The 16,026-nt window shown below is 35.5% G+C and overlaps 1 protein-coding gene across 1 annotated transcript in view; it reads left to right on the top strand.

Annotated features, from left to right (window-relative positions):
- CEP170 (centrosomal protein 170) overlaps positions 1 to 16,026 on the top strand; it is a 105,094-nt gene that overhangs the window by 18,114 nt on the left and 70,954 nt on the right. The window contains exons 2-3 of the mRNA XM_075146544.1: positions 5,562 to 5,707; positions 10,642 to 10,731. Of these exons, the coding sequence (XP_075002645.1) occupies positions 5,603 to 5,707; positions 10,642 to 10,731 (195 nt within the window). The 5' untranslated portion in view covers positions 5,562 to 5,602. The remainder of the gene's footprint in view (positions 1 to 5,561; positions 5,708 to 10,641; positions 10,732 to 16,026) is intronic.

Here is a 16,026-nt window from a genome sequence, read left to right as displayed (position 1 = left end):
CCTAGAGTATGAATTATTTTCTTGTATTTATAGTCCCTATGATGGCAGATGAGCCATCTACCCATACTTTGGAAAGGTGGTCTTAATTTTCTAGCCACCCTACATGTGACTTTAACCTACTTGCAAAAGAATTAGGCATTCTGTTGTAACAGAAGTAAATGAGACCATTTGAACACCTGTAGTGTTGTGTAAAACTGGGTACTTTAAGATGAAATGCTGATGGTTTTGGAACTTAAATAGTCAAGATTAGATACTTTAGTGTTAAAAAGTGCTCTCTACCGTTTCCCATTTATCATAAACCATTTATAGAGATTTTGTGGAGATTTTACCGTGTTAATGAATTTCTCATGGTGTGGTGGTGATGAGCATGGCGGATAAAGTTAGTAGGAAGTTAATAATTCACAAAAGGTTTTCAATGATGTGCAATAAATAAGGCATAGGCTAATCAATTGATGAGGAGAGGAGGGAAAAAAAATACTGATTAATTGACTGTTAAGCTTTTTGTTTTAACCTGAATAGGGTAGAGGTCCTGCGTAAAATATTATGCAGTGATGTAGTTTAAGGTTATTTTCTAATGCATGGATTTAAGAAGGTTAATTATGATTGCACATGGAACACTGCTTGTGATACTGCCCAACTTCAAAGTGTTTTACAGAGTAGACAATATTATTGTGGTGATTTCCACTTATAACTTCCTAGATTTAAATAAATTATCTTTATAGATTACTTTTTAGTATCAATTATATTGATACAGTAGTCTCCTCAGGGTTGGAATTACCTTCACTTTGCTCTTTTCTTTCTGTAGCATAGATTTCTCTATTTCAGTCAAAAATAGAACTGCTGGCACCAGTCTCCTTAATTACATTGGATAGACAATAAAGCAGTAGTGGTAGGTACTTTTCCTGTGGGCATTGTTTGCTGACAACATTTCTTTGTGACTTGGGAATCAGCTTTAACTTCAGGTCTTCTCCACTTAATACTGGCTCCATTAGTGGTCTCTTAATTCTGATTTCTCCTTTGTCACGGCTTACACCTGATGTTTGCCTTTCTTGATTCCTCATTCCAGAGTCTGCTAGCTCCAGCTCAAGTGTTTTGTCCAAGTGTGGTGGCGTTCTCTCCTTCTGGGTCTTCTACGCTCATGTTTGTTCTCTACCACCAACAGTGGATGAATTGAGAGTACTGAGGAAAGATGCCCTATTTTTGGTTCTAACTGGCACTATAACATGAAAACTTAAAGCAAATTGTGGAGCATGCTCTGTGTAGACAGATGTTGAGAGAATTTATCTGTGTACTTGTTGAACTAATATACACATGAAAAGTTTTCAAAAGCCTATTGCTTGTCTGTATTTGGATAGATTTGCACAACAGCAGTAGTAAAAGGTACAAACTGATCCTAAGGCCTCCTGTCACATTTCAATTACCAATTTGCATATATGAGGTACTACTTATAATTTTTTTTAAAGGTAGTAATATAGAATATTTTCCTCTAACCTTGTTTCGGAAATATTTGAGTCATTTCTTCTGAAGATTCCCCAAATATACTAAGCAATTGTATGAGAAGGTAAACTTAATTATAGCAAAATTTTTAGCAGCTGGAAACAGGAACTTAAAAGGGCAAATAATGGGCAACATATTATCATAAAGCTGTGTCTCAGTCTGATGCAGGGTTTTTTAATGTTATTTTAAAATTTTCTTAAGTAAAATTTTTTGTACAGTAACAGGATAATTGTATACCATTAAGATTATACTATTTTCACTCTTAATATGGAGGACTGCGGTGCTTAAAAGTCAGAATTTCAGGCATATATTAGGTTTAGTTTAGATTTTAAACATAGCTTTTTGTTTCTCTTCTTTTGTAGGATCAGCGTCTCAGTACTCGCTAATAGTTTAGTTGGAGAAAACAGTTGACTGTTTTCAGTTACAGGCAAATACAAAAATGTAGACTGTAGATTGCTCAAATGTGAGATTATTAAGGATTTTTGCTTACAATAACATTACTGTATCAAAACTATAATCTTGGCAGTGTTTCTCTTGACATATTTGAAATCGGTTACACCCATCTTTTGGCTACATAATGCAGGGCTTTAGTTCTTAGGACTGAATTATATTTACAGGGATGATGCAGCCAATTTCCCTGTTGCTGCATCATCTGTTTCAAATGGCTTATTATCCATGTGTTCATTCTTACATACTGGTTACTGCCTTTTGAAATTCATACTCCTTCATCATAAAATGCAGTTTCTTCTGCAGACAAGGAGACGTTTTGCGGTTGCAATAGATGTCTCGGCAACTGACTTCCACGTATCTAGAATGAAGAATTGCTTTGAATGATCAAGTCTTAATGATGAAATGCTTACTAGTTTGTTTAAAGATTACAACAAAATACTGCCATTTGAGGAAAGACTAATGAAACAAAATGTTTCAATAAAGCATTTAAAATTAATTTTTCTAGGGAAGAAATCATAATATTTTTGGTGAATACTTCATCTAAAAAGTGTAGTCTGTACTGGAGTAAGGCAGGTCCATCTGGGCCAGTATCCTGTTCCCCATAAACAAAGACTAGGTAAGGAGGAGAGGTTATTAACTAGGATGATACCAAGTGAAACCTCACCAGAGCACACTCCCTGCCTCTCAAAATGCACAACTCATGCAGTTCCTGAGCTGTAAGTGGGGACATTGCATTGAATAGGTGTGATAATTTTTTCCTCCATGAATGCTTATTGCTTTTTGAACCCAATGTAACCTTTAGTATCATAACATTTAATTGCAAGAATTATCATGACCTAAATTTACACTGTGTAAAGAGCCACTTCTTCTGATGATTTTGCACCTGTCATACAGTAATTTAATTTGGTATCTCCTAGACAGTGAACAATCTTTCATCCTTGTATTGCTCAGAATACTACAGCCAGAGTACTTAATACAGCAATGTGTTAAAAATATTGTTAGCTTTCATGAAGTTTTCAGGGTGCAATGTAATTGTTCATATACTGTCTATATCACTAATAAGTATGCAGTTTCATATCAAATTTTTAATGCACTTTTTTTTTACTGATATTAAGCAACTGTTGCCTACTGTATCCTGTTTTCAGCCAGTTTTGCTATGCAGAATTTCAGCATAGCTTTGATCAAAGACATCAATTTATTCTAAAGAATACTTTAAAGTATGTATCTAGGTTGATGATTTGTCACAGTTGAGACAGCACTGTTTGAAAAGAACAACATTATTAAGTTCGATAGAAATGGTGATGGGCTTTTAACTACAAATGTGCTGCCAAGCTGTGTGGCAATGATTGCTCTTTGTAATACATTTTAAAAAAATTATTTCAGATAGCTTAATTTAATCTGTTTGTTGTCAGGCTTTATCATTTGTGGGAGGTTTGGGGTTTTGGGGGTTTTTCCTAGCTCAGTAGTTGTTGGCCTACTTGTCTGTTTTATAAATAAAAATAGGTTTTCTCCTTTATTGATAGGCTACCTATGTAAACTAAAACATAGTATTTAGTAAGAACTTTTTCAAATAGTTTATATCCTCTTGGAAATTTTCATATGGATTTCTAATTAGAACAGGAAGGCCAAATGGTGTAAATGTTGTTATGATAAACAGATGGGAGATTTAAAAGGCAGTAAAATGTAGGTGGAACAAGGAGCTTTGATATTGGACAGCATGCTTGCTGTCAAACATCCATTTAATTTACTTGTTAAAAGCTGGAACCTAGGCTGGCCATTTTTGATTCTTCCTGTTCCTTTCTTAAAAGGAATGGAAAAAATGTCATTTGATTGACATAGTTTATCTTCTAGTTTTAAACTAGGTTAAATTAAAAATACAAATGTTAATTTCCTTCAAAGGTGCTGAATAAACTGTTTTAATTATTAAAACACTTACTTGATAACTAGATGTCTTTAAATTTTATTTCAGCAAGTTATTATTGTAGATTTAATTTGTAATACTCATATTTTCTATGAATAAAGTATAAAGTATAATAGAGATGCTGTATCACTTCTTCCATGAGTTGGAGAACATTAAGTGGACATAAGTTTCATTTGAAGAATGTGTTGTGATACAGCTGTGGAAAGATAATCCTATTGTAGGTATTGCTGTATAAGAGAACATTTTGTTGTAATATACATTTACTTTTTTATTAAGTGAATGTTTAGCACATTAAATCTTTCTAATTTCTTCCATTCGAATTGCATTTTTTTTTCCCACTGAGTTGACAGGTCTGGTCATTTTAGCACCTGCCATGGTATGCTTTTGACTTACTGTTTTATAAATGTCTGTTTTGTCATTTTCAGATGCAGTTTTGACCTAACTCAGTCCTCTTTAAAAGTCTTCATAACGTGCGGTGTCTCTCCGTGATTGTAGTTTGCCTAATGGGGCAGTACTGGCATTGTCATCTTACTCAGTTAGTCTTGGTTTTGAGAACCTTGCTGCATTCTTGTTACTATGCAGATTATGCTCAAGTCTGCTACAGGCTTATGTCTACTTACAGTACATTTGCTACCCTTGCATAATTTCACTAAGTGACATACAAATAAAAGAGAAGAGAAATGCCAGCTATTTGGTACTGAGAGGAATGTAGTCAGGTTGCTTTTTATTTTATTCAGCTTCTCTTTTAGTGCATACAGAGTGGTAACCAATGAATGAAATGATTGGTTTGGCTTGCTTTTTCTTAAAGAGAGATTTGGAATACTTCTTAAAGGCTTTTCTAAGTATCAACCACTGAATTACTCTGGAGAGTGCTTTTAATCATATTTTTGTCCAGTGTCAAATAGGCCATATTATGTGAAGAAGTTTTTCATAAAAGATTTTATCCTGTTCTAAAGCTTTGTTTTCTTTTGTATTATATGACATTTTAAATAGCTGAGGGTTTTTTTCTGTGCAAGTATGCAATATGTCATGTTGTTTATTGGAAAACTAAGGTAAAGTTTTGTAGAAACGCTGCTTTCAGTTTTATTATATATAAATAACTTCTAAAATGTTCATTTTCCTCTGCTTTACAATTCTAAATGTACACTGTTAAATTTCCAAGATATAAGTTTTATTGAGAAAACCTAACGTTAAATAAGAAGCAAAACTTCCTTTAATTTAAGCTTTCACTTGGTGCTATACAGAGGACCTGAGCTTAAAACCAAATGAGGTAGTTCTTTTTCACAGGAAAATGTAATGACACACATGCAAGTTACGTGCTGTATTTACTGAACATTTGCCACGTTGTTTATTGGTTGTGATAGTGAAGCATTAATGTAGCAATTATCTTGATAATAAGCGGTCAAATGTTAAAAGCTTTCTGACAACTTGACGTATGACTTTGGCATTAACTAGCTGCTTGTTCATTTTGAAGAAGCTTACCTCCAATTAAATTTGCCTAGTTGCATGAAGCCTCAGACTATGTAAATCTGGAGCCTGTCACTTCCTGTGATTGCTGGATTCAGTACATGCTATTGAGAATGCCATACTTTCAGAGGCTTTTTGTATTCTGCTCATGGTGTTTGCTAAGCAGGAACTGTAGCTAAAAATAACTAAAATGAATTTCTCTGTCTCTCTCTCTTTCTCACTGCAGGATGACGTAGCTTTGCCAAGGATTTATCAGCTAAGCAGAAAATGAGCTTAACATCCTGGTTTTTGGTGAGCAGTGGAGGCACCCGCCATAGGCTGCCACGAGAAATGATTTTTGTTGGAAGAGATGACTGTGAGCTGATGTTGCAGGTAATTGCATCAGCCTTCCATGTGCAACTGCTCAAATCATGAACTTAATGCATCAGTTTTATATTCCTTTTGAAAATTAAATTCCCCAGATGTTGGGGAGCAATTGTTTTGATTAATCTTTTGTGTTCATGGAAACAGTTAGTTTAAATATATTGACATCAATCGTACAGTTACTGTTGAAATGCAGAGGATCACATTTTCTTCATATAAATCACATGCAGAATGCAAGAATAGAAGATGAAATAAATTTTGCAATATGATCAGTAAAGTAAGTAGACTGTGTACTCTATAGAATGTGATAATGTTAAGTGCACTGGATGCTTTTGAAAAGAGCTTTCTTTTTTCTGCAACTTGTAATCTAATTTAGTCACATGATTTGATGTAACTCTATCCCCACGTCCTGATCTTGTTGTACAAAGGCAAATGAAATTAGTAGAGAAGAGTATTTCTCTATTTCTAAGGAAGTTGAATGACTCAATCGCAGTAATAGTTTCAGTGGAACTGTAAAAATATAAGTCTTCGTCAAAATAGTTTGATACTTCAGTAGCTTCCTCAATTTTCAGGATCACTATGCGGAACTCTTAGAGGTGTGTAACTGTTATGTGGCCATGTTGCATGCACTTTGCCCTGTCAAAGCTGTAATCCTCTGAGCTGCTTCTTTCTAGTATATATATTTTTGAATGGTTAATGGTAATATTTTGGGAGTTTCTTCTTGAATTCTTGAGTTACTGTAGAACTCCTAAGAGGATTGAACTTCAAAACTCTCAACCCTTCGTACCATTCAATAAAATATTTTCTTTTGGATTTTTTGTTTCCAGGAGTTGTGTATGCAGCCATTAATGGCCAAATTAGAATCTCACTTGCAAATGAAGTGCCTAGAAACTTATTTTTATGTGTATTACTCAGAATGTAATATCTCTTGTAAACTGCATTTGGCTCTCAACCTCAGAAGGCATCCAAAGGTTTTATTGGTGGATGGAAACTAACTTTGTCCTGTTAGAAAGTAGTTGAAAATACTCTTAATTTCTCTTCAAAGACAGGCAGTATGATGTCTTGGTGATTTATGAGGAAAGTATTAACAAAAAACCCAAACAAAACAACAAACAAACACAAAAAACCTCCAACACCCAAAACCAAAAGAAAAGCAACCAAAAAACCCCACCCCTTTGGTTCCTGCTCAGAAGATTATAATCAAAAAACACTTTTATTTCACCACTAGCTTGTCGTAGTGGGTTGTCGTCTCTGAATAAGGGAGACTTTTCTTCCTTCTCTCTCCCCTGTGCCATCGCCTGTCTGTGGTTGATCAGTCCTTAGAGTGAAGCTGAATCCTCAAGCATTTATTATTTTGTGTTACAAAACTTCAGTCATCATCATCTTCAAATCTTGCTGCCTCTTTGATTAATATTGTGAATAGATTCCAGTCATTTAGAAATGTTATTTGTTGTGTATTGACTTCAGAGGCAGTAAAAAGAATCGAGGGGCCTGGTGATTTTCAGGAATATTCTCTTTAGCTTGCTGTTATGTTAGGTCTACATGCCAGCATGACTGTAACATCACATACTGCTGAAGGGGGAGGAACCCACCAAAAGAGAAGCTAATAATGTGTTCTTGTTCTGTATGTATAGCTCTTTGTGTGGGACCTTCCTTTCCACTCTTGACAACTTGGTTGTTCTCTTACTGCAAAGCATGTGGACAATGCATGATAAAGAAAGCAGAATTTAATGCTTTTATTCATAATCTCTTGACAGAAAACATGTTACAAAAGCCTTATTAAAAAGCATTTCAAGTCTGTTGCATGCTTGATAAAATTAGACCTCAGATCTGTACCTAACCACTGTTCTTCTAACAGAGGTTTTGTTCATGTCTGGGAATACAGATTTGCTTTGACTGGGTTATTTTGTAAATATGCTCAAACATAGTGTGCAGTCTTTGTATTTAGCTAGCTGCTCCAATGCATCATCCTGCTTGTGGATAAATACCATATCTTCCCCCTCTTTCACCATTATTTTTAGAAAACTTTTTGAATCTTGATGGGGGAATCATTTCCAAGTTGAAAAATTCTACATAATTCATAATATCAAACTTGTTTCCAGAGAAGAATATTCTTATTTTCTGTATTCTGAACATTTTCTTAATAGTCTGGATTGGATTGAAGAGCCTTTGTCTAAAATAATGCTATTTACAAACTTATTTTAAGTGAGGATGGAGTTTTTCTCTTCATATTCACACAGCTCTTAGTTATTCTGTGATTTTTATTATTTCTGCAGTCATATATAAATCCTTGTCCTGAGTCTGGCTGGGATGGAGTTAATTTTCTTTATAGAAGCCCTTATGGTACTGTGTTTCGGATTTGTGACCAAAACACTGTTGATAACACAACACACCAATATTTTAGCTGTTGCTGAACAGTGTGTGCACAGTTTCAAGACATTCTCTGTTTCTCACTCTGCTCCTCCTACACACACGTGAGTATGTTGGGGGTGCACAGGAACTTGGGAAGGAACACAAGCAGGACAGCTGGCCCAAACTGACCAAAGGGGTATTTTGTGCCATATAACATCATGCTCAGCAATAAAAACCAAGGGAGGGGGCTTTGGGGAAGGCAACCACTGCTCAAAGACTGGCTGGGCATTGGTCTGCTTGTGGGAGGTGGTGAGTGATTGCCTTTGCATCACTTGATTTGTTTTATTTCTTCTTTCTTCTTCCTCTTTCTTTTGCTGTTTAAACTATCTTTAACTTGACCCATGAGTTTTCTTACTTTTGCTCTTCCTGTTCTCCCCATCCCACTGGGGCAGAGAGGAGTGAGTGAGCGGCTGTGTGGTGCTTAGCTGCCAGCTACAGTCCTATAAAAAGTAATTTTGATAGTACTTAAATTTGAATGGAAGCCTGCAGTAACAAATCAGAAGGAGAAATGGCATTTGAAAGATTTGCACAATCTTTGCACCTGTAAAGATTGTCTTCAATGAATAAAGATGTGTCCAATTATATGTAAGTAATCTGAGCTTGAGGAGAACCTTAATGTTCTGCAGAATTTCAGGTGTTTCTCTAAAATTCACAGACTTGAGCAATCATTCTTACCATTACAGAAGATGTGACAAAATAGCATGAAGCTTTATGGATCTTTTGGGTTATTTCCATTTTAACTCATTTTTAATAGGAAGAGCACATAAAGTTAATAAAATAATTGATTACTAATACAATTCGTATTTGAATAACATAATTGAAAGAAGTTCAGAAATTTTTCCCATAACCTACGTAAAGATAGGGTAATTCTTGTGCTTGCATTGCTGCATCACTTGAGCGTGGAAAAGTGTAATCTCTGCTTGACATTGTAGGCTCAGCAGAACACCCACATCAGTGAATTTGATTTTACTGAGATAGCTTGTTTTCACTTGAAGAAAGGTTACTAAGTTAGTAGAAAATGAGCTATACTGGTATATATCTTCATCTACCATTAAGAACACTTAACTGATGTGGTATACTAGTGCAGCTTTTATTGGCATGGACCTTATTGTTCATTTGTCTGTCTCTTCCTTAATTCTCCTCTCCCCTTTCATATCCTGATCCTCCTTCCATACACCTCAAGACTGCAGAGCAAATTGGCTCAAATGAAAAGTCTGAAAGTATAGGCAGAAGAGGACTGATTTCACTTCTTTGAGGAAAAAGCGAAGCAGTCAGAAGATGGCATGGAAATTGAAAAGAAGGAAGGAAAATAATACTAGCAAGTCTCAAGAAATCAAGAAGGAACGAGGTGATAAACATGGGATTCTGAGAGGAGAAAGCATTTCCTTAGGAGTCATGATTGCATGGTCTGATGCCTTGAACTGGCTGATGCACTGATAAACTGGGACTCCTAGAACTGATAGGCTGCAGGTGGTGGTACAGAAATAAGCACAGAAGTCTTAAGCAGAAATTTACCATTCTCAGTGCTATGTAGTCCTGAACAATGAGTTGAGTGGCAAGGATAGAAGATGCGAACCTGAAACTGGAAAGAATGCTCCTGGAAGAAGTTTGCTGCTATACAATCATGTGAGGACATTGCACTAGCAGAATTGCCAGCAAACAGACTGAGATCAAGTGTGCACAGCTGGGGAAGATGAGCTGTGGGCTCCATCCAGTTGGGAACGGTTCTAGATGTCGAGGTGCTGACCACATGCATGCATGAAGGAAGCATACATCCAGCCCCACCTCTTCCTTGTTTGAAGTCAGCACCTCAGGCTGCAAACACTTGGCCATGGGCCAGTGCTAAAAGAGGGACTTAGCTCTTAGGGAGGTGGTGTTCTCAGAGGAAATAGTAACAAGGATTGTTCCTGATCTATGGGTTGACGTTTGGATGCGAAATAAAGAATTAATTAAACAAATGCTGAAGTGGGAATAATAATTCAGGAACTGCTCAGAAATTTAGTGGAGAGGCTATAGCTAATTTGTTTAGGAAAAAGGAGAAACAATTTCAATGCTTGTATACTATGGTAAGTATCCCAGGCAACTTAATGGAATACTTACTGATGCATGACAGAAAATGTTTTTTCAGAGAGAACAGCAATACCACAGAATGTTTTGAAAGATGCATGTAGTTAAGGAGAGAGAGAGAAGTAAAGGTGAAGTTGATGATGTTAGGTTAAACATCAGTGAGACTATGGTAAACCGAAAAAAAAAATCTTTGGATAACATATGGCTGGATCTGACTTATAATCACATTTTGGGAAACTTTAATAATATAAGACAATAATTCTTCTGAATTTGTTTTAGGATTCTGCTATGGGCATCCGGGGCCAGAGTTGGGATTGAGTTTTTTTGTATGGGGGACTAATTTTTTTATATAATTTGAATAAATGTGCTATGTAGAAAGAAAAAAATCATGCTACTTGAAGAAATAGCCATTAATGCTATCTTGATCTGTTTTTGAAATACCTTTTTTTTTTAATATGTTTTAGTCACGAAGTGTGGACAAGCAACATGCTGTACTTAACTATGATGCCTCTACGGATGAACACTTGGTGAAGGATTTGGGCAGCTTGAATGGGGTAAGTTAACATCAGAAATGGATAGTCCTCATAGTCTTTTGTATGATTGTTTGTTTGGGGTTTTTTTTGAGCAAAGAGAGTATGACTTAACAAGTGTACATAAAAACCTTTTTGATGCAAGATTGGAAATGGGGGATCATTCGAATGGAAAATGTAGCTTTTGCTGGGGTTTTCCACTGCATGTTATTTAAAAGGCTGCAGTAAATTCTATTAATAAGAGGGCCTTGGCAGTAGGAAAAAACTCAAAAGAAGGAAAAGGAGTATGTTACTCTTCTGTATTTCAGAAATGTAGGGGGAAAAAAATAATCTTGATTATATTGTTTAAAAAAAAAAAGGTATGTCAGTCTCTAAAATGTCTGGTTAAGAAATGGATTTTTATTTCATATGCTATTCCTTTTTTCTCCTTTTTCCATACAGAAAAGAATGTAAAACTGTACTTCATATGTGGAAAAAAAATTTTAAGTGTGCAATAACGATGTTGTATGTAAACCTATTTAACTAATTCTGTATTTGCATTTAGTTTTTCCAGTATTCTTTTTGTCAAAATGTCTATGAATAATGTGTAAGTGTCAAGTTATTACAAACTAATATAGGAAAAATGCTAAGTTATGAGCAAAATAAAGTTTCATATGACATTTTATATTTTAAGGCTTTTCTAGGAATTGTGTGTACAATATTCTAGGTGAGCTTCACTTTTTATAAATGTTTTGAATATTATAATAGATTATTAAAAACTTAGTAACTTTGTCATATTTTTGTAGCCCTTTAGATACTTCTTTATGAGCTGTTTATACACACTAGTTACGGTTGTTATTTTATATAACTTTAAATGTTTGGCTGTGTCATGAATGTGTACAGAATAAAATCATGAGTTCATCTGTGATTCCTTATTTGAGTTAATATTTAGAAAGCTACTGGTAGTGAATAGCTTTGTCAAATATTTAAAAAAAAATAGAAGATGAAGAAGGAATCTCAAGTTACTGCCTGTTAGCATTGATCCAGATTTTGGTGTTTGATCTTGACCCTGTTAGTCTGTCTCTGTTAGCTTTTCTCTATTTTAAGGTAACTAACTCAGCCTTCCAAAGAGTCAACTCCATATGAAACCAGTGTAACCTGAAGGGTTATATCCTTTGAACAGTTGTAGACGTATAAGAACTTTGCTCCTTAAATATTTAATATACCTCTGTATTTTGAAAGTCAGTGCACTGTTTCAAGGCACTGATCAAAAATGAATTCAGCGCATAGTAATTTTTTGCTGAATCATTTGATTTTATTCCCTAATTTTATGTTACTCCTGTAGTCAATAGGCATACTTTCAGATTTTCGTTGCCTTGTCACACAACTTGAATTTAATAAAAATATATGTTAAAAGGCCTTCATTCAACTCCTTTCTTTGCCTCTGATAAAGAGCTTTCAGTTGTTTGCTTCGCTTGATCTGATTCATTCTCAGGTTTGAGTTGTCAGTTGCTCTGTAGCTGTTTACCCAGAGACATCAAAGGAACTCTTTCTTCCCACAGTTTTGGGATAGGGAGTATTAAGTCTTAGGAGTTCAGTCCTTGCTCTTTGTCTTCTCAGTGCTTTCCTTACTGTCTCTTTCCAACTGTGCTTTTCTTACATACCTCTGCCTACCTGGTTTCAGGTCAAAAGAGGAAACACATAATTTTGTAACACTGTACTCAATTGTGTGGCAGAACAATATATGCAATGCCTCTGTACCAAGTGGTGAACTACTAACTAGGCAATAATTCTTTTAGTCTAGCTACTATGTCCACTGAGAATACACCTCTCTAACAGCCAAGTCCCTCTTTTAGTGCTTCATCAACTTCTACCCATTCTTATTTTGCTTGCTTCATCAAGAGCAAACGTTTATTTTGGGTCTCCCCAGTTAGTCCCATTTCTTCGGAGAACAGATATTTACTTTTCTTAGTATACAGGACCACTCCATTCCTGGTGTAATGCACTTCAACCACTCAAGAATTCAGAGTTTAAGGGGAGATGGCTACTACCAATACATAGGGCTTTTCTTTTGAGTTTTATGAGTCCCAAATACTTTCAGTAGATGAACTGTTAATTGCACCTGATGCCCTAATGCCTGAATATTCTTATGTGTATGGTTGATTCACACTCAATTCAGTGGAAAGGTTACAGCAGTCTTCATCCTGGATTTCATGCATCTAGTTTTGAAAATAAAGCAAAAGTAAATTTTAATCAGATTTACATGATACAAAGTTTTATTTCTAATAATCCATCATGACTCCTCCTGGTCATTCCTGCTTATCTTTTATTTCGTACAAAAAAGATTAAGGAATTTCTCTTTTCCACAGAAAATGTGTACAGTTGCTAAGATAGAATCTATTACTTCAGCAGTATCAACAGAATTGAACTGTATTTTTTCCATTGACTTGTGACCTCAAAAACATACCGAAAAATTATCAAACATCTATGGCCCTGTTGAATAGCATTCTTCTCAGGGATATTTACAGGACAGTGAAGTCCTTTCACACCGGTGTTTTAGGACTGGATTGCAAAATGCTTAGCAAACTTTGTGAAGGCTTAAAGAGAGTTGACTCTCACTATTTGAAGAATAAAGCTTTGGAAATCATGTGAATATATAAAAATATGTATAGAGTGATTTAAAGGGGGAAAAGGATTCCTTACTTACATAGTAAGTAGCTAGCTTTGTCTTGCATCCCAAAGCCTGTGGTGGGATTTTAAAACTCCACTGGCAAAGCAACTGAGGCTTGGTTGTTGTATGCCATCAGTTCAGTCATGAGGATGCGTGTAGACTGCACACACTGCCTTCAGAGGTCTCTGGGTTGAGTACACTGCATGCACATGAATTTCAGAACTCTGACCTGGGAAGAAAAATGCATGCGTACAGCTGCAAGGCGGCCTAAATTTTGGTGATTCACTAAAATTCAAGCTGCCTTGAGGATATTCTTCACATGGAATTTTGCTCTGGACTCTCACAGTGTTAAAGTGGAATAAATATGCATTAAACACCACTCAAAGTTTCATGCTTACAAACCAGTAAATAGTTGTACTTTTATTTCTCATGGAAGATATTTTCTATGAAATAGGTAAGCAGTTTTTTAAATAATGAAATAAACATTATTTTCATTTAGAAAAAGAAAACAAAAGATTGCTTTACTGCTTGGGGGAAGGACATTGTTTCTGTCTTTCCAGACTGTATCTAATACTAGATTTAGACGAGCAACACAAGCGTTCAAAGATTCAGATTCTTGGCTTACTTAACTATTCAAGTTTTTTTTGTGTGTGTGTGCCCCTAATTTCAAAGTGCTTAAAAAATGACAGATTTCAGCTGTGCATTCCTTAGAAACATGTACATGTTGTTGTAGAATTCTTAAGTTTGAAGTAGGATGATCCTGTGGGGTTGCAATATTCTGAGTCCCCAAAACTGGAACAAACCAATAGTAAATGTGTTTCAGAAAGGCACCCTGGATATTTAATCTATCTGTAGTATTAACATGTAGTTGTTATGAAAAGTAAAAATGAGCAAGAATCTGTAAATTTTTAAGGTATGGGAAAATACACAACTGAGAAATTATTCAGAAAATAATGCAACAGTATCATACCAGCTAATCCATAAATATTTTATTTGCCTTGAATTTGCCCTAAATTAAGGCTTCATTTTGGATTTTAAAAGAAGATGAAGGAAGTAACACCAAAGAACAAGAGACTTTTCACATATAGCTGATTATTCACATTTCTTACAAAGAAGATGCTACATTCTTATAAGTCCAGATGCTACTTTCTTTTCAGGTAAAAGGAGAGGGAAGATTTCAAGAAAGCCAGGGGAGAATGTATGGGAGAGGAACTTAGAGTGTAAATTGTAGCTTCTTAATGCAGATTTGAATTGAGCCTTGAGGAATAGTTTAAGGTAAAATGCTGTGCAGAAGTTTTTTGTCAGCTCACACTGTAGAAAGATTCTTCAAGGATGTGTAACTCTGAAAGGGACTTAAATACTATGCAGAGTTATATTTACTGTTTTCTTTGTAGCCTGATCTCTAGTTTTTGTAATAGAGAGCTTAATATTCTATTCTGCTAGACAAAACGTGTCTTCACCGTTTTATATTTCTCTATCACTGAGTGAATTCAGAAGATACTGACACAATATAGAGTTTTCTCTGTAGGTAACAAATTCAGTTTAAGAAACAATTCACTTCCACAGTTAGAGAGTCAGCCTAATTTGGAGAGTTCTAAGAGCAGTGGTATGACTCGGAATGAGCAGAAGGGTCAATTTGAGAGCTGTCACTGGGAGGTGGCAGTTTCTGGGAGAAGTCTCTACCTGAAGATGCCCCTCCAATGGCAAAAGGGCAAGTTGTGAGAACAACATTCTCAGTTCCTGATACTCACTCCTACCTTAGCGTGTTAGCATCCTTGGTTTCTGGTATCGAAGTCACCACATACAACTCCAAGTCTTGCTGATGTTAGTAATGTGGGCAGTTTGCTTGACGCTGACAGCCTACCTTCCTAAGACTGTAAATCAGTCTCTAAAGATGCAGATCAGGTCCAATGAAGGAATGAACTTTTTCTTTCCCAGTTCTTACAAGGGCTTATGTCTGGTTTAGAATTTTATGTAGGTGACTTTCTAGAATTTTCTTTAGGGCTTAAATAATCCAACTTCAAGCCCTATTTATGTTCATTTAATTTTTTTCCCACAGAGAGGAAATTGTTTTCTAACTCTTCCAAATTACATCTCTGAAATCCATTTTGACTTGAACGTGTATTATTATTACTCCTTGCTGCCTCTGTAATTAGTCATTGTCTATATCTCAGGCTCTCTTGAAATTTATCCCAGCATGTTTTTGCAAATTCCTTGTTATTTTTCACTGTTAGGTTTAATATGGACCTTGAAATCAGGGTGATTGGTAATCTGTACTGCCTCTAACAGCCAACTGATATGGCTGGTGAAATTCAGCAAACTTTCAGGTACATAATAATCCTTCTCCAAATCACTGAAAGCTTGTCTGACTTCTCCAACTATGTTTCCAACAGTGATTTCAAGGAGGAGAGGATTACTTACTGTACAGTAACTGAATTTTCAAAAGGTATTGTCAAGCCTATGGAATTTGCTCTGCTTTGTTGCTAGCTGGTATAATAATGTTACTTCTGCTTACGAATGTTGTTATACCTACTCTTTCAAGAGTCGCAATATATTGAAGTTGCAATATATTGAATTCTTTATCACTGCTATTTGGAACTAATTGGATTAACTTGGTCCATTTTTCCTTTAAGTCCCTGGACAATGTTTAGAAATTACAAACTATGTCA

Source organism: Calonectris borealis, chromosome 3, assembly GCF_964195595.1.
Source record: "Calonectris borealis chromosome 3, bCalBor7.hap1.2, whole genome shotgun sequence".
NCBI classification, from domain to species: Eukaryota; Metazoa; Chordata; class Aves; order Procellariiformes; family Procellariidae; genus Calonectris; species Calonectris borealis.
The sequence above is the reverse complement of the archived record's forward strand: the minus strand, read 5'-3'. Positions and strand labels throughout refer to the sequence as shown.